Source organism: Agelaius phoeniceus, chromosome 13 (assembly GCF_051311805.1).
Source record: "Agelaius phoeniceus isolate bAgePho1 chromosome 13, bAgePho1.hap1, whole genome shotgun sequence".
NCBI lineage: Eukaryota > Metazoa > Chordata > Aves > Passeriformes > Icteridae > Agelaius > Agelaius phoeniceus.
Window position 1 is genome coordinate 10435121 of NC_135277.1, and position 25675 is coordinate 10460795.

The 25675-nt window shown below is 39.2% G+C and overlaps 1 protein-coding gene across 1 annotated transcript in view; it reads right to left on the bottom strand.

Moving 5' to 3' along the window:
- Positions 1 to 275: 275 nt before the first annotated feature.
- Positions 276 to 25675, bottom strand: part of GALK2 (galactokinase 2) — a 47175-nt gene continuing 21775 nt past the window's right edge. Inside the window, exons 6-10 of the mRNA XM_054642134.2 lie at positions 22908 to 23006; positions 20032 to 20184; positions 15003 to 15213; positions 7608 to 7809; positions 276 to 760 (exon numbers count right to left, since the gene is read on the bottom strand). Of these exons, the coding sequence (XP_054498109.2) occupies positions 553 to 760; positions 7608 to 7809; positions 15003 to 15213; positions 20032 to 20184; positions 22908 to 23006 (873 nt within the window). The 3' untranslated portion in view covers positions 276 to 552. The remainder of the gene's footprint in view (positions 761 to 7607; positions 7810 to 15002; positions 15214 to 20031; positions 20185 to 22907; positions 23007 to 25675) is intronic.

Consider the following 25675-nt stretch of genomic DNA (forward strand, 5'->3'; position numbering starts at 1 on the left):
CTCCAATATTATCATTAATTACAACAGTAATTATCCTACTTGTGGAGAAGAGAAAACTTCAAATGTTTAGCAAGGCCCTTCCAATTTTTTGAATGCTTCAGTTTAATCTTCCTTATTTACAGAACACTCCAAAAAAAAAAAACAATGCCCAGGACCTGAAGAGGAAAAGCATTGAACAGCCCTGCAAACACTGCAAGGTACCCTCCCTCCACTGAGGCAGCTCATTGCACACCTCATCTCTCTTTTAATACAGTAATGGGAAAAGAAGAGAGAGACACTGTAACAAATCATTATCTTTATTTCAATTTCAGTTTTCCCTGTCATTAGGTTTTAGTAAATCAATATTTATACTGAAAGATATATTTAATATGGGGGAAAAAAAGACTTTTATAATCAAAGAGTTTTCTTTTAATTGCTTCTTCAGAAATACATTTTGATAATAGCAACTGCTCATTACAATACAAACCAGAAAAAAGCATTCATGTACTGTGGCATGGGAAGTACTGCCAGTTCTACATGCTCTACATAGTTGCTTTAAAATTTTTACGTTCTTTAGGCCTCAACAAAAACCAAAGCTCCTCTTCCAGGTTTGGTAGCAAACAGACTGTTATTCTCCACTGCTAACCTTTGGCCATCCGTTTGGTAATAAGCTTTTTTTACATTTTTTAGGAAAGTGTTCAGCTTGTCAGTAGGCACCATTGACACAGTGCAGCCACCCCATCCAGCTCCAGTCAGACGTGACCCGATAGCCCCAAATTGCCTAAAAGAAAATAACAGGGGAAAAAATCATGTAAAATAAACCAAAAAGAGGTACTTTGTCATATATAAAATTTTTATAGAAAACTCAGATGTGTTTTGAGTATTCCCATGTCATCAGACTTTTCTGATGTTCACTTCCTTGTAAGTAACACTACAGCAATTTGCAGTTACTCTTTTGGACCAAAGAAAAGTACTGATGCCTTAAACTGCAATATAGTAATTTCTGTCAGCTCCAAAAGTCCCCTTGTTTTCTAAAGCTTCAGCATCAGCTGTTTTTGGGATCACAGCACAGCTGAGATGAAGAAAGCAGGAGAAGAAAGGAATTGTGTTAGCAACATTCATAAGACATCAGAAGTGAAAACAGAAATACATGACAAAAATAACAAAAGAGGGTTCATAAACTAATTGCACAGGATGTAGGCATGCAAGCCATTTTCTAATGTGGCAAAGACAAATAGCTCTATTCTTCCAGGACAGATCTGAACCATGCTGAAGATTCACAGGCTTCTGCATGACTGCTGAGCATGCCAGTCAAGAAGAGGAGAGTTCAGAGACTCTCAAAAAGTCATAGAGTCACTGCACTCTGTATAAATAAACTCACATAAACTTGTGTTTATGCTGAATGGACATAGTTGGGTATCTCTCTTTAGAGGAACCTCAAGAACTTAAGACTGACAGCAGTAGAGGTAAAGTATGAATGTAGTCCCAAAAGAAAAAAATGCTCTTAATGAGGAGTGTGAACAGAAAGAACAATGACAAATAAATGACATGCAAAATATAAACCATTCCCAGCCTCAAGACACTGGCCTGCTAGAAATGTCCTAGAGCAAATCCCATGCCGTTACACTGCAAGACTCAGATGCCATCTCGTTAGAATTTAGCACTGTTTTCAGTAGTTTGCTTACCTGTGTTCCTGATCTTTACTTGAAAAAAGTAGGAAAAGACCATATAATGAGTTACTTTGGGGCTTTTCTAACTTAATGAGAAAAGAACCAGTCAGATTTAGAAAACTCATCTGAAATCTTATTCTTGTGGGAGATATAATCTGACTTACAAACAAATACTTTTGATGTGTTTCCAATAGCCATGCATAGAGAGATTCACCAGCCCTAGAATATGTTAGAGGGAGAGACAATATCATGTGAATAGCATTGGAAAATGACAGCTCATTTGGAGTGTAATTCTTCCTATGTGCATTTTATGTTAAATGAATCTGGTGTAGTGCTGGGTTAGTAGAGGTTTAGGTCATATTTCAAGCAAGTACTTGCATATGTGTTTGATTCTAAACACACATCTCTTCTTGAACAGAAACACTTTCTTCAGTGTGTCTGTGTGGTGCCACCCTTCATATTGACTCGATTTTATGTTCATTCTGCATTTCCTGTTGGTGTTTTATTTTACTTATTGTTATTCCTGTAAGCCACTCATTCTCTGATGCAATTTTGGTAGTTTCTAGTCCATGGAGTAACCTCCTAAAATGAGCAGGATCCAATCCAGTATCAGTTGTAATCAATAAGGATACTCCCATTGACTTTATAAGGCCCAATCCACTTTTCAGAGTCTGTTAAATCAATTGTCTGTACTCATTTCGTCTGTTACCTCAGACAGAACTTCGTATTTCAGATGGTGTCTGGCTTTTATTTTGGTAGGCAACCGAAATCCCTTCAGAATTGTTCTGAACCTTTTATTGATTTCATAATTCTCTGTGGTCATGCTCATGCCTCATTTTTACTGAGTCATTTTCGAATACTTAGTAGAAATAAAGCATAAAGTAGGCAGAAAATATGCCTGTTGCAGAGCTGAAGTCACTGTGTTTCAAAATACTGTGGCTTAACAGTGTCAAATGTGGTGATAGCAGCCACCTGGGGCTGCTGAGGAACCTGATGGGCAGTGCTGCACCATCTGAAAACCAGGTACCTGGTACCACATGGATCCAGGAGGGAGCACCTAATTCTGTGTCTGTAGGAGATGTGGTGCCTGGGAGGTTTCTAGATCAAACACAAGGAAGTTCTCTTTGGAACAGGTCTGAAACTGCCTCATTAAAGTTTTAATCAGTTCAGTACTAAGCTGGACCCCTCTTGTAAAGTGGGATTCCTGGCCAGACACTCCTCTTGTGCACTGGGATCTTTTTGAAGAGGAGTGTGAGCAGACAATCCTGTGGATGGGGAGCTGCCCCACGCAGTGGGAGCTGTGGGTTTCATGTGTGGGAAAGGCCCCGTGTGTGGCTGGGCTGTGCTGCACTGCGGGGCCAGGGAAGGCAGCGAGCAGGATCGTGAGGCTGGACTCCAGGCCTGGGGCACTCAGCCCCCAGTGCCAGCCTTTGCTTCTGGAAATGTTTGTGTATCTTGTTCCAGTCTTCACTGGACATAAAGAGAATTAGCTTATGGGGGTGTAAATGAGTAAAAATATGAGTAGTGCAGCAAAGGAAAGAAGAATAAAAGAATAAAAGGAGGGAGTAAATAGGAAATCCCATAGTTTGGTATATGGAAACAGCAGGCAAAACATGGTAGTAGTCCATTTTAAAAATAACTGTGCTTTTAAGAGGTAAAAAAAACCCAGAGCAATATTGTTAATTTGAAATACTTAAAATTATGAAGTAGCTTTTCAGAAGGCATGGAGTTAACACGGTAAGATTTAAATATATAAATGGAGAGGATTGTGCTTATTCTGCTTTGTAATTTAGTTTGTATTTGGATAGCATCTTTAACTGTTTCTGGATTTGTTGAAATTTCAAATTATGCCATGACTGCAGGCTCTGCTGCTTTAAGAAAATCATCAGTGGAAATGGTAAGAGTCTTGATAAAATGCAGAATTGTGTTGGCTATCATAATACAGATTGTACATTACATCCAGGTGGATGTAATGTACAATCTGTATCTTTTACAAGCGGTCAGAGAGGATTCATCTGTCTGTCAGGTAAGAGGCATGGCTGGGAACACAAAAATTATCAGGATTTATAGCACCAAAAGATGGAGAGTAAGAAAATGAAAGTAAGTTATGTGCAACACTAAGGACTGAGAGATTTTCAAGAGTACCTAACTTACTCAGGAGCTCACATCAGATTTTTTGTCCCATAACTATTTAGTAATCTGCTGTGTTACCTGCTTTAGAAGACCAACAGGTAAACCAGCTACTAAGAGCATGAGGAGGGTTAGAGAAAGCACAAGTCTTCAGTCTTTGCAAAATGAAAAAAACAACTGACCAACTCATGGTTACAGTTTTCAGCACTACAAACCACAGCAAGTATGGATCCCTTTCTTTCTTGGCAGAGGTTATACAGTAAAACATAAAGATCTAGGCAAAAGAGAAAACATCTGGATATGCAGATTATTCTTCACAGTTTAAACCTTGTAAGGAGAGAGCAGCAGTAGACTCAGGCAATTCTGTGGAATGTATTTTTGGAAAAGCTTTTGAAAGTTACAGGGTGGCTGTATATCATCGTGAGTAAAGAATGTAATTTATGTAGTTCCTGACCATTTCTATAATCACATCAGCCAAGTCTTCCTGGAGTGACTAGTGATTTTATGTTCTTTAGGTTTTTTAATGTACAACTTAAGAAAAGTTAAGACTTTTTTTCCAAAAATTAGATGGTGGCTTAGGCTGCATTCATCCAGAAGAACTATACACTTTTAGAAATCTAATTATTGAATCAGAAAAAGATTTAATACTAAAATTCTAGAGAGGAAAGATGCATTTCTTAGGAAATATTCTTGATGGGACAAGACTGCAAAGAATAATGAACAAAAAATTTACTTTTTTCTGTGCAAAGAATACAATACAAAAAATCTGGATGAAATAATTTTAATATATAAATTTGAAATCATTCCATGTGAATGACACTCCACTGTGGTACTTAGCTCTGCCATCAATATACTGTGGGATCTTCTGCTGGTAAATCAGAAATCTGATGTAACACGGGCACACACACATCCCTTTTTTCCTTTACTATTTATATTTTGCTCCCTGGAACTGAAATGCTCCGATGAATTTTAATTTAATTTAGAAAAAATCCTAACTGCTGCTTTCCTTTTGGTGCTGTGGCTGTCCCCCTGCCTGAGCTGGCTGGAGCTGTGTCACCATGGAAGCACAGAGCTCAGCACAAATGAGGGACACAATTTCCATTCCTGTGATGAGCTTCCTGCTGCCAGAGGCTGTCACTGCCATGCTCGCTGCTCTACTGGGACATGGCACAGGTAATTCTGTGTTTGCTGGGACATGGCACAGGTAACTCTGTGTATAATGGGACATGGCACAGGTAATTCTGTGTATAATGGAACATGGCACAGGTAACCCTGTGTATAATGGAACATGGCACAGGTAACTCCATGCTGCAGAGCACATCTGGCCAGGCTGTACCTGCTTGTTGTCCCCTGCCCAGGGCAGGACAGTTTCCTCCCAGCTTTTCTGAGAACAGGCCCTGCCAGAATGGGTTCCTCAGGTCTGCCAAGTGCATTCTTTGGATGGCACTGACTGAGGCACCAGCTCTAGCCAGTTACTGTATCAAAAGCAATGCAGATGTTAATTTAAGGCTCCTGCCGTGCCAGTGGTGCCTCAGAACAGGCAATGCCAATGCCTTGCACAGGATGAAGACTTTGTTGCCCAAGATCTTTGATAATTCAGTAGAGCTCAGTCTCTGTCTCCAGCTGGCACTGGAGATGGTTCTCCCTTCTCACATTCAGATCAGCACATTCAGTTCCCTTTGAGCAGCTGGGATAACTCTGGTGGAACTGTCCTGCTGAGTGACTGTCACAGCTTATTGTATGATGTGATCACTATGTGATACAATAAACTGAACACAGCCTGGGAGTTACACCCTGGACTGGGTCCCAAGAGAAGAATCAAAACTTGTTCTGCTCAGTTGCTATCAGTCTGTCCAGTGGCTATCAGTTGCTTTGTGTTTTAGCACAAAAGAGCACATGTATCCCACATGCAAAATAATCTGTCAATGTCCAGAAGTCTTCTGTTCAGTTTTTAGGTTTGTACCTTTCTGCCTCAGAAAGACATTTTGACTTTTGCACACATTCCATCTTGTCTGCAAAACAAATCAGACCCACCTAAATAATCCAGTTTCATACTCTATTGATTTACAAACCTGATAAATGGGTACTGCAATTTAAAAAATCCATGAGTGCAGAAGAAAAAAACATATGGCAAATTGCATGCTTGTAAAATTAATATTTTCATTCTAAGCCAGACTAATTTCTAAAGGTGGTAAGGTATCAATTATTTAATTTTTTAAACTTCAAATTGAAACTTTATTTTCTTCAAGACTGAAAAGATGTAGAGAGAGGGTGGGATATCTGCTTCTAAAAGACAGTGAAACAACATTTCTTGACCCAGGCCTGCAAACATTTCCCTTCTGGCAGGGCCATAATGCTCTGGCTTAGGGCTGTTTCCCAAACTAAGCACACCCTTCTCCAAGGAGAAGAAGGAACAATTAGGGGCACAAGTTAGGAGGGTGGCATCACCAGGGAGCCATTATGGGACTGTGGGGAGCAGGTGGGACAGGGTGGCTGGAGCAGAGGCAGGGATAGCCCAGCTGGGCAACTGTTTATTTCCCCCAGCCACTGTTAAAATGATCACCAACCACTAAATTCCTTCTATAGGCACTGGATTTAGATGAAAGGTAGTCTGTCCTGTGATTAGGTATACCAGAAAAAGAGAAATAAGGAAGGACTGAAATGTGTCCATTGTTCGATGCTGACCCTGCTGGAGGGATGAAATGCTGTGTAGGATGTGAATACTAAGTGCTTGTTTTTACTTTGTGGATTAACACACGATTGTACCAGATCTCATTGTCCCCTGTAGCTGAGCCATGGAAACAACAGCCTGATACCACAACAACCTGTGTGGGGGAGAAGAGAAGGGACAAAATGGCACTCAGAGAATGTGCTTTGGAATTGCAATTGTTTCCTCACGACCAAACTGAGTTAGGAAGGGATCACAGCTGAAAGATTAATGCTGAGGCAGAGATGGGGACTTAATAATATGTGGAAAGCTCAGACAGCACAGAGAGAAGCAGAATGTCAACCCCTGTAACAGCACACTTATTTCTTAAACAGTGAAATGCTGTCCAACCTATCTGATACCCTGGACAACTTATTTTTTAATTGAAAAAATGCAAATGGCATTTCACTACATTTCATCATAATTCCAAGACAACCTAAGATTGTAGAACAGCTCATTTATGCCCTGGAACTCCTGTGGCAGCAGTACTGAAATGGTTAAGAAACATGAGAAAGGTAGATTTAGATTAGCTATTGGAAAGAAATTCTTTCATATGAGAGTTGTGAGGCACTGGAATAGTTTGCCCAGAGAAACTGTGGATGCCCCATCCCTGGAAGTGTTCAAGGCCAGTTTGGATGGGGCTCTGAGCAGCCTGGTCTGGTGCAAGGTGTCCCTGCCCATGGCAGGGGAGTTGGAACATGATGATCTTTAAGGACCCTTCCAACCCAAATCATTCTATGGTGCTATAATTCTAAGAAACAGAGAAAAAGTAGCAGTTCAGATAGAACAAGTAAGATGATGTTTTAAGAAAACTACTTATGACTTCTTTTGCAACTTAAAAAAGAGTAGCCAACAGTCTAACGTAACACTTGTGACGATGAGTCAGTCCAAAAGCAAAATCTGTAATAAAGCCATAAACCGTGGCTTTCATCTGAAAGTATTACACAGATGTCAGCAGGGAAACAATTGACCATGTAATGTCCCTGCAGGAGATTAATTTTGTAAGAAGAGACAAGAATACTTTCATTTTAAGATTGCAATAGCCAAGGATGTGATGTTTTCTCCTCAATTCGAACCGTATTCTCCACAGGCGATTACTCTTCCTTGTGGTCAGAACTTACAGGCAGATGTCGACCAGGCGGTCCAGTTCAGGACAGCTGCACTCATACATCTCCCTGCAGCTGATATGGCTCTGCTTCATTAATTCTCCCAGCAGCTGGAGTGCATTGGCAGGTGCTTCACTGCAAATCTTCTGGAATTCCAGCACTCTGGCAGCCTCACTGTACACGTGCTTTGCACGCTGGTATAACTTAAAGGTGGAAACTACACAAAAAGAAAACTGCATTATTATTTGCTACAAAAGCAACATACAAAAACATAACAGAATTGTGGGTTTTTAGCAATTTATCCTTTATATGAGAACTCTCTAGGCTGAAAGTCTTCTGCAAAAGTTCTCCTACATCTTCTTTAAAAGCCCTAATAAAACATAATGTTTAGAGGTTATCAAAATGCAATGTACACATATTTTTTTATTTTGACAGCTTCATGCACATGCTCTGGTTATTTCCTGTGCCACTGAACAGGCTCAGTCTCTCTTACTTTGCAGAGGCAAGGCAGAAGCTTAAGGGTTGGCAGTGACAGCATTAGGGCATTAATCTAAAGCTTTCAGGTTTTCAAATAGCAGCAGAACAGAGGCAGAATAGCAGCAGAACACCTGGAGGGTCCCCAGTGCCCTGCAGGCAGCTGTCAGCCAGCACTTGCTGGCCCAGGGCCTTGTGTGTGGCTGCTCCAGGCCAAATCTGCAGCAACCGTGGAACTGTGCAGATGGACCTTTACTTGGAAAAAACAACCACCAAACCACAAAAAACACCACCCAATTTTTTATCTTTTTTTTTCTTTTCTCAACAATGCAGGCTCACTGTGACTGTAGTTAATACTGGATTAAAGGTACCATGAAGAGAACAGGTGCTTTCACTTTGGTTTTCAGGGTTCATTTTTGGTACAGGTTACTTGCCAAAGTGTTAGTGCTGCCTGTGTGGATGTGAAGAGATGCCAAGCCCAGACAGGTTAGTACTGACTTACTAAGATCAAAGACTAGTGCAAGGATTTTGGCTAAATTTTTTCTATTGTGCCATGAAAAAGCAGTTCTGCTGGGAAGGGTCAGGGGGGTGTCCAAACCTGTGTGGCCATCAGCGTAGAGACCTCCACCAAGCCTGAATAATGGGGCACAAAAAGGAAGGAGATCGCTGTGGTTAAAGACAGCACAAGCCACCCATATTTACAGGAAGGTTTGGTTTGCAACTAATATTTGAGAATTGATCTGCTGTTCCCAAGCTCGTGCTGTAGTCCATTGTTTTCCTCTCCCAATATAGTTCTGTTTGCTTTAATACCATGGCTACTATTTAGGAAGTATTGTTCACCAGAAGCATGCATGACATAATTCAATTTATGACTAAATTGGTTTGTGTGAGCTGTTTGGGTGGTAAATATTAATGGACTTTAACCTCTATATGGGTCACCTACTGCACTGTTTCCTTATTTTAGCACAGTAAAGCCTTGCTAGAACACTTCAGAACATCCTTCATCTTCTTTTTTTTCTACATGTGAATTTAGAGAGAAGTTTCTCTCTCAATTCAACTCCTAGTCTCTCTTGCTTTCTAAAATGGCTGATAAAACCCTCAAATAGAGGTAAAAGGAGAAGCAAGACCAGCCCTGTATTTAAAATAGAACTTGCTGTCTGACCCAGTCCCACAGAGTTCCTACTTGGCTGTTCTGTGGAGACTGCCAAGTTCTGGAACCACTTCTGACACTTTCAGTAATCTAGATTTGCAAATACATGTAGAAATCTTCCTTGAAAGACTGGAAATAAAATTAGGTCCAGTATGAAGTCTCTCATGTTGAACACTCCAGGCAGCAATCCTTACAAACTAAAACTTCATCAGCACCTCTATAATGCCTTTTTTTTTCTCCAGAGTATTTCACAACTGTAAATGCTGAAAATAGTGCTGAGTTAGAACTAGTCTAAAATGAGACAGAAACATTTAACATAGCAATGTTCTGCTACTGCTGATATTGCTTCTGCTCCTATTTATTTTGTAATTCAATACAGTCTGCTACTGAGAAACCCTGTGCTGTTTGTCTTGTGAACAGGCCTTCTGAAAGCATTTCAAACTAGGACAGAAATGAGAAAATTGAGTGCCCCCCAGAACCATGGACTTGAGAGTATCACACAGGAAGAGCATATTTTAGTTTCTGATTTCGTTGCTGCTGGAGTTAGTTGCACTGTGTTTTGCAAAGTGGTGCCTCTATTTTGAAAGCTGAAGAAAGGCAGCTTGGCCTATTTTTAAGGATGGTTTCTCTTTAAATATTCTTTTCTTATGAGGCATTGTTTTAGAGCAAGGAGATTTCTAAATGTGCATTCGTTTAGGGAATATCTAAAGTTGCGTGAGAGATTGCCATAGCTCACACTCTCTTGTAAATCACCATAGAACAGTAGTAACCCAAAGAATGAACTGAAAACATGTCTGGTTTCAATTGTCAGGCCACAGACTTGCCAAAGGCTGTGATTGATTCGGAGACCACCCTTTGGCAGAGCAGTGCTCTACTGGCCAGATTACCTTAAAACCTCTGGGGTTGTGTTGTGCTCGTCATGATGGGAATTGGCAGCCACAGTGGGCTCTTGGTTCTGGCTGTGAGCCAGGGGACCTGAGCTGTGTGCTGGGCAGTGCTGGCTCTGGGAGAGCCTCTCAGTGGAGGGGGGAATTTGCTACCTTGACACAGCTTCCTCTGGCTCCTTCCAGGCAGCAGAGAGTGGTTGTGTGTTATTTGCAGACTCCTTTGCAGACGTTTACCAAATGGGTACCAGTTAAAGGCTGGGATCCTGGCATTAGTTGTTGGTCTGTTATAGGCAGCATTTTATTTCCAAAAAATTATGTTCGTGTTTAAAAATTTTTGTTATAGCTTGCTATTCTTCTCAGGCAGTTTTCTTTTCAGGCAGAATTCTCTTCAGGATAGCAAACAGCTCGGTACTCCCTAAGCCTTATTCTAAAATAATATGATTCACGCATTTTCAGCTTTCAACACCAAATGCCTCTGATAATACAGAAACCTTCTTCTATGTCTTCTGTTTGGATGGGTAGTCCAAACAAACCCTCTTTACCTAACTGAAGATAGAGTACAGATGATATTTCTAAAAGTCACATCTATATTGGAATCTGCTACATTACAGCTTGTATATGAGCTCCATTGATTTCCTAAGCCATACTCACTCATTTCCTAAGCCAGTCACAGTTAAAAGAAACAAAACCAGAGGGTCCACACCTGATTAGTTTATATCTGAGCCAAGGATGGAGTGCTCTGAAAGAGGAAAAACAGAAGCCCTCAAAGAAACCCTTGCAGGATTGCACAGAACTGGGTTATATGGTCTCACCTTCTGTGGTGCTCAAAGGAGAGCATAAAAAGTAGGGTTAGGGAACAAATGCCAGATTCTTAAAAGCATGTGGATCCTTAAGGCTACTGTAATGGAATTAAGTAATTAATTAGACCAAAAATGTAAATATACTTTCCTAATCCACTCAACTATAATAAAGGCCTGGTTTCTTCTTCCACTTCAACTTCCGAGTTCTCTGAGCTTTGCTCCTGCAGAGGATTTCTGTCAGGTCACCCATGAACAGGTAAATGGAGTTCACTTTCAAACCACCAAATGCCCTTGAAAGAATGGTGCCATTTTCCAGGGCACTAATAGATAGCACTGCAGCAAGAGCCTTCCAAGTTGCTGTGACCCAGCAGATGAATGTTAATGAAAGCTTGTCCAAAATCCATATAAAATCCCTTAACAGACAAAAATCTGGGCTATTAGACCCAAGTAATTGTGTGTTAACTAAATATAACAGAAATGTTTACTGTGGATTTTCAACTGTATGGTCATATTTTTAATTTTAGCTTTACAAAAATTGTGCAAACCTGTCCAGTCCATTTAAAGGAATTTTTTTTCTGTATAAGTAAATGTTGTGGCTTCTCAGCAACTCCTATTATTTGTTACAACTTCAACTTCAGCAGATTCCTTTCTTTAGAGGCTTCCTGTACAATTCTATCTGACCTTTAGCTAAAGACCAACCTCTCCAGGCAATATATTTTTTTCTAGTTGCTTTGGCAGCTTCTAAAGATACATTTCACTGGAGATTAATGAGCTACACATGGCTGATGGGACTGTCAGAAATTTACAACCGGAAAAACTCACGGACACGCAGTTGCGTAGGGGACAGTTTCTAGCACCATTACTCACGTGGAATTGTACCCTTCTCTGTTAGGCATCCTGCTGATTGAACATGATGAGGGTGAAGGTTTCTGGCTCATAATGTATATAAGAAAATGCTGCCAGATGGCTTTAATTTGAGCCAGATTGTGAACCCCCTACTTGAAGTGGGGAACAGTTACTCTACTGGGACTGCTCAAGTAACTGTTTGCAATCCAGCTTTCTGAAAATAAACCAGGGGACGAGTCATCACTGGATTCGGTGACACATTTAGCAGACACCTGTTTTGAGATTATGATAACTACTGGTTTAAAGTGATTTTTCCTCCAGAGGAATGATGGCTTTACAGGCTTTTGCAATTAATCTGGACTATTCAGTGCCTGTGCCTAACCTGTGGCACACCCCAAAAGCCTCCATCTTTTAGGTATGGCATCTGCCTGGAGCAGCCACATCTCAGTTTCTGTGGTATGTCCCAAAATTTCTCCATGACATGGATCAGAGTGAGGCTAGGCACCTGGACCCTTAAACTGGAAAGTGCTCTGAAGTCTGCCAGTTTGGAGGTGTCATGCAGGACATCTGATGCACAGAGAGAGCTTTTTGTGCCTCTGAGCTGCCTGACAGAACACTCGAGACCCCCTCACCTACACCCATCAGTGCAGGGAGTGTGGAAACTGTTCCTGCACTCAGGTCACCATCAACACCCATGAATGGCTGTTCAAGTACCAGTGGAATTTGCAGCACAGATTTAGAATTCTCTTTCCAGGGGACAAATAGGAGTTAAACAGCCAAATCCACACAGAAAATGGATGCCTACTCCTCCCATGGTGTTTTCATTCTCTGGTTTAAATGTCAGAATTAGATTAATTTTTTTTTATATGAAGAGGAAAAATGGGTTTTAAAAATACCTCATTTAAGAAGAAAAAACATTTCATGGTTAAAGGAATACAGTGTTTTACAGGAGAATATCCTTTTGTGGCGAAGCTTATAAATACTTAATGTCCCACAATCACCACACATTATGTGTTCTGTGAAGCAGTCAAGTCCAAGCCAAAATTATGGCACAGTGCACCTTAGAAAGTAATAAATATTATTTTTCTAGAGATGTTCAGAAGCCACAAGTGCAATCCATGTGTAAACATTTGCAAGGGAGCTTTAAACTCAGGATTTTGAGTTGACCAAGGAACAACTGCAAGAAGTTTAGAGAGGATTTACACACCATCTGTACTTCTCCAAACATGGGGAACGAATGGGCTGTACAGTGGGGAACTGCAGAAATCCTTGAATACTTGCTGTAAAAGGGATGCAGAGTTGCTGTGGCCTTCCAGACCTGGCCTGGGACTTGACCAAAGCCTGTCCATAGAATGTTCCTTTGAGATGTCACCCTTTCATACTGATAAAACTTTATGTAAGTGTACAGTACTGTCACTGGAGGAGTAGAGGAGGGGAAGCTGGACTTAAGGCTATATTAGTATGTACAGAGCACTTTTAGATCCTTAAACATGAGACATAATGCCAATACATTATTTGCATTGTATTTGTAACGATCCCTGGGCATGAAAAGATCTCCTAAATGTTATGGTTTGTTCTTCGTGTTGAGCAAAGAAATTCAATGACACTCTGAAATCCTCTGAAGAGGTTACTTATTTAACAGTATGTTTTCTATCTCACACGAAGAAGCCAAGCATTGTCATTAAAATAGAGTGGGAAGGTGGAGGTGAAGTAAGAAAAATGTTTTCTTCAAACAGCCTCTGATATTCCAAAGCCAACATAATGCGTAATCTGTATAGTGTGTAACAAACCCAGCAGATTTAGATTCTTTCTAGGTCTGTCTTGTTTCTTCTGCATGTTTTACAGAAATCTGTTATTTAATTTTATATTGTACATGCAAAAAGGCTTTCAGCATAATCCTTTTTAATTGGTCTTATCAAATAAAATCACGGTCATGCAAGTTTAAGAGATTCTTTTCAGCAAACATCTGCAAATGGTATTCAGAGCTACAGTATAAAATTTCCTTTGACTTTTTTCTATGGCTTTTATGTCTAAATTTTTCATCTAGACTTTTTTTTTTTGAAATCAAGATAACCTGTATAAGCAACTCAATTTTGCAGAACTGTAGAATTTTGTTTTATAACCAGATATAAGGAGTATAAACATCTCTAAGTTAATAGTCTTGCTTCATGAAGGGGAGAGTGCATGGACTGTGTAAGATTTACAGCCTTGCAGCTTCCCAGGAAAACGCTGCAGAGTGCAGGTACATGGTTCATATATTCCTCATGTACAGATAGTACAAAGTTATCAAAACTCTTTCTATGGAGATAAAGAGCTGGCTTAAGATATCTTATTCCATCCTGGTATCTTCTGGCAGTGTAATTAGACAATAAGATAATCTCATACTGTCTGATACCACTGGGGTGCAAAACAAGTTGAAGATTCAGGACCTGGTCCTTGGTTAATATATAAAATTTACAGTCACTCCAGATGAACAGATTATTTAAGTGTCAGTATAGATAGGTATGTTACAGATCTGTATACATCCAATGTACACATTCCTGAAAGTAGTCTTGGAAAGGACTGATAAGGATGTAATTTGGCTCCAAGAGAATACAGGTATTAATGCTACAGAATGGAAACAAGGAAGAAGGATTCTGTGTAGTTCTTACAGGAAGATTCTGATCTCAACTGGAAACTTGTTATGAATGTGAACAAATTATTTCATAAATTCTCTATTATTTGGTATTATTAGCAACTCTACTATATGAATCCAGGATTCATTTCATGTGTGAGAATGCTCATGACTGCCTGGTATAATCCTAAACAATAATACATGGGAAACACTTTAGATAGCAAATTGTTCATCTCCACCAACATCTTCCTAGAAGAAAAAGAAGTAGTAATAGTAACAGAAACTTTCTCAGGAAAGACTGAGACTTGCTGCCCAGGGACTGTTTTAGGAAGTGATCATGTATTTATCAGTTAAGAACAGAAGCACAAGCCCATCTATGCTGGTCTTGAACACCAGTTAAGTGATCTGCTATTTTCATCATTTTAGAAACAGTTCAATCAAAATCAAAGTTTACTCAATTTTAAGTTAAAAGTTAGAATGAAAATAGCAATTGATGATGGTATCAATTCTTTCACTTCCCAACCAAGATTCCAGCCAAGTGTTCTGGCAAGACTTCCACTTGAACTACTTATTAATGCATAAAACTTTTAAATAATACAAACATTGTACAGTAAACCCCACCATTTCATATATGCTCACCATCTTGCATGTTTTGACTAAGGATCTGAGAGTAGAGCTCCTCCAGGCTAATTCCCAGGCATTTACAAATTTCCTCTGCGCTGTAAGGCTCAGGATGTAATACCTCCTCGACAATGGTCAGCATTTCCTCTAGGCTAACTCCTAGCTTGGTTTGCACATCATGGAGTCTCAACATTTTTCTCCACTCCAAGCCTTTTGACTTTGAGAGAAGCTAAAATATAAAATAAAAAAAAAAGAAAACAGAAAATATTGTGCTTTCCTGTTTAAAACTTTTAGTTGTCCGTAAGTATCTTTAAGGCCCATTTTCTCTTTTCACTTCTTAATTGAGAACCATCAGAATCTACTTTCTATCAGTAAAGAGCAGACAATACTTATATTTATTATTAAAGGTCTGTGAATGACAGGTATTCTTCCCTCAAATCAGATACTGTCTGTAAAAGCCCTACTGGCATTATTTGTGTGACATCAGATCAGTGATTTATCCTCTTCCATGGACTTTGTTACTTCAAGCACTTACCAGCCTTTTACAATCCTATCTGGACAACTGTTTATACAAATGCTATGATGCTGTAACACTAGAAGTCCTTAAAAAGTTTATTTCCATACTCTTAGTATTTGCTCTAACATTTCAGGTTGACATTTCCAATACACCCCTGGAATTTTCTGATGAACATTTGAGGTTGTCATTACAAACTTTTCTCATAATAGCCTTAAAAATATGAAAGTGGTCATAAGATTTGTGGGGAGAATAACCATAACCTTTCTCAATCTCTGGAGTTTTAAGTAAAATTTAAGTACTTTCTTTAACATCAAATTTAAGGAACTTCTGAGCCTTTAAAGGAGTGGTACAGTGTTGGTCTGAATCTGTTCCATTCCTACATGGTTGCTCTGATATTTATTAGTTATAGATGGATCTGCTTTCCCCACTCCTGGCAAGGACACCATGCTTTGTGTATCTGTGTGATGTTTTGGCAGTTGACAGTCGTTACTACAACACACCAGAATCCTGAAAGACAGAATGTCCAACAGGCTTTTCTCTGGAAGGCTGAAATATGTGTTGATGCTCCCATGTGTCTAATGAAAATGGTAAAGCAGCTTTCCTCATAAGGTGAAATATTTTGATGTTATGAATTACAGAAGAATAGTCAGTGGTCATTGACCTAGCACCTGTAATTTCAACAGATTACAAAGTAAAACAAAGATTAGCAGGTACACAGCAATGTCATTTTACTGGGTTCACAGGCACATGGTGTATGTCCAGTGCTGCACCATTTAAATTGAGTTTAAAACTTCCAAATCAAGCTGTATGTCTGGAAAGAGTTTAAAACAGTATAGAAAGACCAGGGAATTAAATCCTTTTTCTAAACAAATCAGCATTCACATCTTTTATGAACAAGGCCAAGATTTCACCCAATGTGTTTTATTCTTTTCCATAAGCACCGGTTCAGAATGAGATTGGTTTGAAATAATTTCTCTTGATACATATCTGAAAAGTATTTGCTTTGTTTTGTGCAAAGTTACAGCAGGAAATTTAAGCAGATCTGCTGCCCAGCGATCTGGTGTAGATTCTTGCTCTCCCCCAATGGTGCTTTTTTTGCAGGGGCTCTTCCAGATTGGCTTTATTGCAGTATCTAAAAATTAACTACTTTTGGTGCCATCTAGTGACTTGCTGAGATTTATGTGAGGCTCAGCAGAGCAAAACAAACAAAATCTTCATCATATAACTTTGTTGCCATTTAAAACACAATTTTACATGTTCAGTGGTAGAGAAAGAAGCAGAACTGTTTAGTGCCTAATGCAGAAATCAGAGCGAGACAATTTTTTCTGTAAAAGACTGGTTAAGTCACTTCTGGCCTCCTTTTTAAAGGCTCTGAATACCTAGAACTCTACAGCCTTTATGTAATTTGTATTTTAGCTTACTTACTGCTAAGTTAGAATAAAAATCACTGCTTCATTTTAGTTAAATATGTTGTATGCTGGTGCATACACATCTTCCTTCTTCAAGGTGCTAAATGAATGGAAATTATTTTCCTCGTGCTTTAATCCCAATATTCAGCATCCCCTGGACTTTATTATGAGAAGTTAAACAGAATTTACAAACAATAATATTCTATAAGGCAGCAAAATTTTTTCTACTTTCTTTTTTAATAAATAATCCCCTGCAGAAATATGCCACGTGCATTGTCACATCTGTTCCCATTTCTTCAAGGGAGAGGCTGTATTTCAGGCAAGCCACTACACTGGGGTTTTACAGGTCAAATGTTCCAAATGGAAACTGACCCTGTTGGGCCAGCAGGCACGGCTTTGCAGAAAGGTCTATCCTGCTTAGAGCAAAGTTTTGATTCTAACAGCACTGGGGAAAATATTATGGGGAAACAGAAATGGTTTTTGAAAATAGTTTAGCTGCAGCAGCTTGAATTGTAATGGACATGGAACAGAAATGGGGGGAAAAAATCCCATCTCTTTAATGTACAAAAACTAATCCCAATACTTCTCCTACAGTCGGATATTTTCTCGATGATCTCTGACTAGATTGATTAAAGATATGGACATCAAGCAGCTCTTAACTTCCAGGATATAGAATCTTTGGGCTTTACTATTCTTTATTGTTCTACATAGGCATACTGGAAAACTGTGAGTAACTGGGAGGAAAACATAATTGGTAAATGATGGGACAAATATAAGTACAAGAAAGTCTGACTAAGAGTAAGTCCAGGAATACTTTTATAGCAGCATCACTTCCTTACACATAGCATTTCTATAATGCCATCTGAGCCCCGTGCCCAGGAGCTGATGGTGGCTCTGCAGCTGCAGTCACTGCTGGCCCCACACCAGGCTGAGGGTGAAGCAGGGGAGCAGCGTCCCCAGCCCCGCTCTCACCAGCCCAGCCGGGGGGAGCTCAGAGCAGTGAGGACAGGAAACAGCTTTAAACTGGAAACTCACTGTGACAGAGTGCAGGAGAGCACTCAGAGGCTGCTACAAGAACAGAGAGAAGGGAAGAGAAAGGCAAAAGAATGATTCTCTACAGGGAAGGGAAAGAAACAGAATCTAAGAAAGATAATTTACCAGGATGATCAAGAACTCGCTGTGGGACAGACTGATAGCAAAATGTTCTACACTAATGCTAGCAGGGATATGTTGTGTTGGCATCTTTACCTATGCAGTAAAGCAGTATGAAATTCTAGAATTACCTAAAGCAGAAAAGGGAGAAAAAAGCCTATCCTAAGGCACTTAGAATGAGAATTTCTTTTAAAGCAGCATCGCAAGGCCCAGCATGTTAGTTCATAGTTCCATTAGCTTAATGGTGCTTAAGAGACTTCCCTGTTTCAACTTACATACCTGCCCTCCTTCACCCCACTGTGACCTCTTCCTAAAGACAGTCTTTTCCTGGCTCAATGTATTTTTATAGTGTGTGCAGCTTTCCATCTGGGTAGCATATGTTTAAAAACAGACAGGTGTATGTTGTTAGTCTCCTTACGATCGAGCATCTGCTAAAAGTACATTTTTAGAGATTGCATCATAGCTAACAGAAATGTAAAAGAAAAGATGTTTCCTTACTACCTCTTCAGTATACTGTACAGGACTAATAATTTAAAGCAATTTAGAAAACTGTGATTCAATTCACAAAGTCTGGTATATGGAACAATAACTTCAAAAGCTCTCACAGCTTAATGCACTCGTTGTACAGTGCCTTTTAGAATGGATTATCTGTGAAGACTTTCTATTCTTTATGCAAAAAAAAAAATTTACAAAAGACGTTCCTCTTAAAAACATATATTTTGTCTATTAGCAATTCCAAATTAGAGATTTATCAGTTATAACAGAACTAACAAATAGACAGGTCCTTATCTTCATTTTCTTAATGGCTTAAAAATCTTATTAACTTCAGTGACAACATCTTTAACTGTGGTCATTGGTGCTATTTGTTTTACCATATCTTAGATACAACTGAAATGCAACTATTCCTTTGATATTTGAGTTTAAAGCCCATTTAAAAAGTCATCTGAAGTCTAGCTTCCCTCCTCAAAAAAATCTCAGCACATTATTTTATAATGCATTTTGTCAATGTCTGATCAGATCTTCAACTACTTTTTTAGCACTAACTAAAACTTGTAAAAAATTATTTTTTAATGGAATCATGATGCCAATGGATGTTCAAAGTACTTTTGAATATTGATCAGATATTGGTCTGATATTCTGTGGCAAGGAGTTCCACACTGCATTTTTCAAAGCTTTCTTCTAGACTTTGTGACCCACATTCTGTTCTTTCCCACAGCACCCTATGCTGGGTGCAACTGCAGTGAATCTTTATGCTTACTCCTCATTTACTCTTATCAAAGAAAAATGTACTGTCTTCCCATAAAGAACTCAAATGAAACCCTACATCTACATGCTCCTAAACATACAAAATCCAGAATTAAAGCAGAACTTAGATTTCCCCTGTTCAATTTCCATACATTTTAGAGAGAATTTCAAGCTGTAAACTGGCAGTACACCCTAAATGTTGGGGTTTCATTCAAGCCTGTTTTCGAACTTTATGCTGAGACACGTGCTGCTCTTCAGCATTTCTAGTATTACTTCCAGGCCTTCAACTCCTAGCTTGGATGCTCTCTAAATTCTAGAAAATACACATCTATTGCCATATATACATATAAACATGTGACCATACTGGTTGCTTTCCATTATTTGTCATTATTCAGCTTATTCAACTTTAATTAGAAACAGTCTGTCTTATTAACTGGGAATATTTTTTAATGAAAAATAGACTTATTTCCTCCACTGAAATATAATAAAAATAAATCTAATAGAACTAAATCACATAATCTTCTATATAAGGACACAGTCCTTGCACTTCCATTAAGCTCAGCAGGAGTTCTGTTCCTGCAGATTGAAGTGTCTGGTTCTGGAAAGAAAAATTATACTAAGAGTAGCACCTAGCCAGGTGTTAAAGACACAAATGGTCAGAAGTGGAAAAAAGCACATATTTAGATGAATGTTTCATTAGAGTTTGACACAAGCCATGCGTTACCTTTGTAGCCAGCCGACACTCCATTACCCTAATATTGTAATGAGAAGTTGCTGCTTTATTCATTTCAACACAACTGTTAGCAATAACAAACGTTGCTCCACTTGGAAGTCTAACATCAGTTGCCCTCAGTGGACTGAACTCTATCAACTTGGCCTATTGAAAGAAAAATGAATGGTTAGTTTTAATTTACTACTAGCTAACAGTGCACTTAGTTCTATAAATCAAATGAAAATTTGCATGTTTTTTCTCTTGAAAATCCAGGCACAGTTAAGGAAAGAAAACTGACATGAAACAGCAAGAGAAAAGATTTAACCTCATTGGTCAACTTACACATACACTTCAAACCCTTCCCTGTAGCTGGATTTTAAAATGTTTCCATTAAGTCTTTGGGTTTTTTCAGCATTTTACAGAACCCCACCCAACCTATTTTTCTTGCCTGTTTAAGACAACAGTTTCACTTTGATCTGCAGAGAAGTACCAGGCCTGGTTGAAGCTAATGTGCATGCCCCTAGAAACAAGGGGCTTTGCATTCCCTGCCCCTTCATCACTGTCCATCTCCCCCTCAGTCTTCTCATTTTGCACTGCAGCAAGATTAGTACACTGAGGTACAGGATGGGACCAACATTTTCAGACTGATTTGAGGAGTGATCATGGTACATACAGACAATCAAACCAAGAAACTAAATAAAACTAAGTGTAAGAATGTAGTTACTGTTTCCTCCTTTCTGACATGAGACTGCCTTGCCTCACACATGCTTACACAAGCTGTGTAAGATGTTCCCAACATTTGTGACCTTTTCATGGAATAAGTTAGGCATCCATTAATTAAATAATTCAGGATGTAATGTAATCAAGAGATTAAATTCACATCTGGTTTTTCACTGGGGTAAGTTGTAAATCATGTGCCCTGTTTTGGCTTCTTAGAATAGACTGTAACTGTGCAAGCAGGGACATCTTACTGGTTTTGGCATAGTTCACCCCCAGAGAGTCCCTTGAGCAGCTAGAGTGCTAAATAAACAATGACAAATCTGCTTGTACATTATGTACAGCATATGTGTTACTCCCTGCCATTGAGATTCTGGACCCCATCACAGAATTCCTATCAAGACAGACAGACTTGCTTACATTTAAATATACCCTTTAAGATCTGCTCCATTAGACCAGAATGTACCACTAAGCTGGTCTAGTGTCCTGATTCTGACAGTAGCCATAAATGGCTATTTAGGGGGAATATAAAGATAGAACATATACAAAGCAATCTTTTCTAGGGGTATGTTTTTCCAGATTCCCATAAGCAAAGATTACAATGGTTATACTTACACTGGAAGAAGCATCTATTAAATTAGATAGCTACATACAGTTTAACACTCTCTTAGTGTATCCACAAAGGTCTTTTTTGAATCCTTTTAAAGCTTCTGTCTTCCACAATGTATGGTATTTCTCAATTTAACAATGAATGTTTTGGAAAAAAACCCAAACTTCCCTGTTTGTTTTTTACAAGCTGCTTGCTAATGTCATTGTGTTTCTATTAGTTCTTCAGTTATGAAAAACATTGAATCCTCCATTTACCTTCTCTTTACTTGTTTAGGGAATCTGCAAACTTCAAAGTATCACCCTCAATTCTTCTTTTTTTCCAAGCTGAAAAGTTTTAAATTGTTCAGACAATGCTCATATTTTAAAAAATAGCTTTGATAAACCTCGGTGTCCTTTATTGTACTTTTCTCTTTTTTTTAAGATGGGCAGCTAAAGCTTCATTCAGCTGCAAATACACTGAAACAAGGATATTTTTCTGGTTTGTTCACAATTCTTTTCTCATCTGTGCTAACGTTTTCTTTGTCTTTTTGGTCACCACTGCTATATATCAGAAAAGCTTCCACTTACATAATCTTGTCTGTGTATGGCAGGAAAATCTGCTGCTTCCTTCTTTCATTATTCATGTCACTGTGTTTTTACTACTAAAGGTAAAAACATGAAGGAAAGGTGTAGAGTAGGTACAGTGATGTGAAATTGAAAATACATGTGTCTCATGATGGCATTAAATGTTTGGTGTAATTCTAGGAAATAGGTTTTTTTCTGTGTAAGGCAGTCCAAGACATGTCATTAGGAACAAAAGCTGTAGAGATATAATGCCACAATCATAAGGAAAGTAAAGGTTGTTATGAAACACTACATTAATTCCAATAAAAGTACTTTGACAGGTCTGAGGTTTGAACAGTTGTAGTCCTGTGCACCTTCTGGGACAGCAGATGAAGCTCACTGTAAATTCCACTGCAAGCACTCATGCATAACTTGGCAGGTCCTGTTTATCACAGCTAGTTCACCTTCTGTCACCACGTTTAAGACTGCTAAATGCCTTCTAGATCAAAATCCAGCCACAGAATTGTCTGGAATTAGCAAAACTGGTGAAAAAAAAAGTCTCCATTGTCTTTGTAACTGAACCTGGCAAAACTTCCTAGAACTGTTTGGTTATAAGAAGTTTCAAGAAAGCATTTTTGTAATAATTATCCCATTTGCACTGAATACAAGGCATGCCGACCATTCAGATTTCATTATATGGGAAACATTCTAAGTTCAGCATGAATTAGCCAAATACTGGAACCTGGTGCTCTTCTAGAGTACATCTTACTCCCACATCTTTTCCTTCCTCCTTGCCATTTCTGATTTTCCTCATCATATCCATTCAAACTTGTCATACTGGATTGTACCCAAGTTTGTAAGTTTAATTCCTGATTCATTTGTATACCAATGGTGCTTATAACTGCTTATTAGGGTATACCAGTTTCTAGTCTTGTCTTTCTTCTAGATACTAATGAAGTCATTTTTTTGCTTGCATAAATTAATACTACATTGTTAGACTAGATTAAAGGTACACATACAGTTCCTTCTTCTGCCAGAAAAGAGATTGACTGGTCCATTCCTCCACCTTCTGTGCCAATGTAACGTTCACTCTTTGTGCAAATTTCTGCAAGTTCCACCTGGAAAAATATTAACATGTCAACCTTCAGCCACAGTTAAGAATGATACTTTTATTCTGCTTACATATTAATTTGTGAGAAAACGAAGGAAACAATGTCAGAGTTCTGAAACTATTATCTCTTACAAGTCAAATAACATAAGCTGCTATCAACCAGGATGCCACATGGCCCCTTTTCCCTTTTGCTCTGAAGCAAAAAAGAACCAACTACTCAGCCTCCAAAGGACCCACCACAGCCAAATGCTTTTCAGAGTATCCTTGTTTAGACACTTAACTCTTGTAGCTGTCTTCCTCCCGCCTTCCTTGTGCACTTCATATCCTTCCATCCCAATAGCCAATGATTTGTTGATTTAATTAGATGAATCCATCTGCATGTGAATCTCAGCTCAGCAAAAAATTGCAAGTTATTATTCCAGATTGTTTTAATGTACTGATTCCGTAATCAGGAATTACTCCAAAACTGTTTCTCACTGCAGATATTCAAGTCAGTGATGCTTGTTGTGTCTCCTTGAGATACTGTACTCTGCTTATCTGAACTAATTCGTAGCTATATGTGATGTGCATTCCTTTGTGACATTTTGGGCATATCTTTGTGCATTCTAATACCTGCAGGTCAGAGGATACTAAGGGAGGGTGGAATATCAATGTTGTAACTGTCAAAACTAATAATTAACAGTAAAGTTTTCAGCTATCAGGCTAAGTCAAAACAAAACACAAGAGAAACTTTGGAAAATGGTCAAAGAACACAGAGTAGTCAAAAAGAAGTGGATTAAGAGAAAGTATTTGTGTCCACCTATTATGACCCCTAGCAGTTTGTTTTTCTAAGCACAAGGTAACCCCAAGGAAGATGGGAAAAGAACTTTAGAAAAGCCACAGGCCGTTTTCCAGTGGCAAAGTCAGATACAGATTCCACAGTAAGGATGCAGCATTACAGGACTGAAAAAAGCTAAGCAGCAAGACAGGGACACTAGCCAGCACACAGCTGTAAAAGGCAGCAGATAGAGGCAGTAAATCACGATGCTCAGAGAGGTATGTGCAGGGTGCCTGCCTGCTTGCTTGCTCAAGTCCTTTAATGGCCCCACTGACACAGCTGTAAAATTGGTGCTTAGATGAGTGTAATCAGGCTGAACTGTTTGCAAATGCACTAACAACCAATTTACTCAGCTCACAGTGCAGTTATGGCCAATAAGCCTTAGGCTGATAAGCAGAAGTTATCAAAAAAACATTAACAAAGTTACTCTAAAACTATGCGGAGTGGATCTCTTTGACTCAAACATGGTAAAAGACAAGAAAAATACCATTAATGAGAGAACATTGAGAGTACAATCAGCAAAAATACTCTCCTTTTTGGCACTGCCTTTCCTTTGTGTATTTTAAAGATGAGCTGAAACAATGTTTCTTTTATTTTTCTTGAGAAACCATAGAAACTTTCAAACTATAGAAACTATAGAAACATTGTGGCACTCTCTCTTTTTAACAAAACCCATTTCCCAGGTTAATGAAACTTCATTTTTCCTCCCTGTCCCATGTTCACTCAAGTCCCATTTCCAGTCCGAACCTCAGATCTCTTCATCCCATCACTGAAAGTTTAACATCTAGTTACTGTATCTCCCTGCTCCACTATGAGCTGAAAATAATTCTGAATGAAATGCTAATGAAGGCAATGATGCTTTTTCACATTTCATGCTAAAATACTCAGCAACAGCTCCACAGAAAATAACAAACCTCCAGACACAGCAGTTTCTAGATACTCACTCCTTTCTACATATGAAGGTGTGCCTATTTACAAACATCTGTTACCTGCATGTTTCAGTCAGTTCTGCTGAACCTGCCTTTTGTCTCTCTGAGAACACAGCAATACCACATCCCTAATTTTTATTGCCACTGGCAGGAGCTTTCAGACTGGAGCTTATGAGTATTACTCACTGTGTGAGAAGAACCACGCTGGCAGATGGGCCATGTGCACTCAAGTAGGAGCTGTGGCTGTGCAAACCTGGCCTGAAGCTCCTGAGGTACTCCCAACATAAATTCTGTTCTTGGGTACAGCTGCCTGAGCTATTACTTCATCTGCAGCTGCCAGATAAGGCTTGGCAAAGTCAGAAATGAGGCATTTCACTCTTCACTTTGGCTGCATCTCTATCTCCACATACACATCAGCTACCACTTGATTGCCTAAATTGTTTAGACTTTATGAGCCTAGGCTTATTAAATGAGTATCAGGAGAAGCCTTGCAGAGGAGGAATGTTAACAATTAGGACAGTGCCACTCCCCTGTCCCTTTACAAGGTCTGGTGAACTGTGCCTGGTTGAGCAGCAGGCCTTGCTGGGTCCCGGCTCTCCAGCTGTCCAGCTGCGTATGCCGGGCAGGCAGCGCTGCTCCAGCTTGAGCAACTTCTGTTTTGAAACTTAGCAAGGATTGGCAGGACCACCAAGTAGTAACTGGCAAGGGTTGCAAAGAACCCTCCCACAAGAAAGCCCAAGGCATCCCTGAAATATTATTTGGTTTCTAATTTAAACGGGCCCTTGCTGACACAGGCTGGCTTTAATACTAGGATGAGAAGCATGTGAATGGAGAGGAAATTGTCATCTGTATAGAGAGCAGTTTCTACTTACTATTGAGACAAATGGGCAAATGTTTGCCTTTTGCTAAAATGAGTGAAAGGGCAAAGTT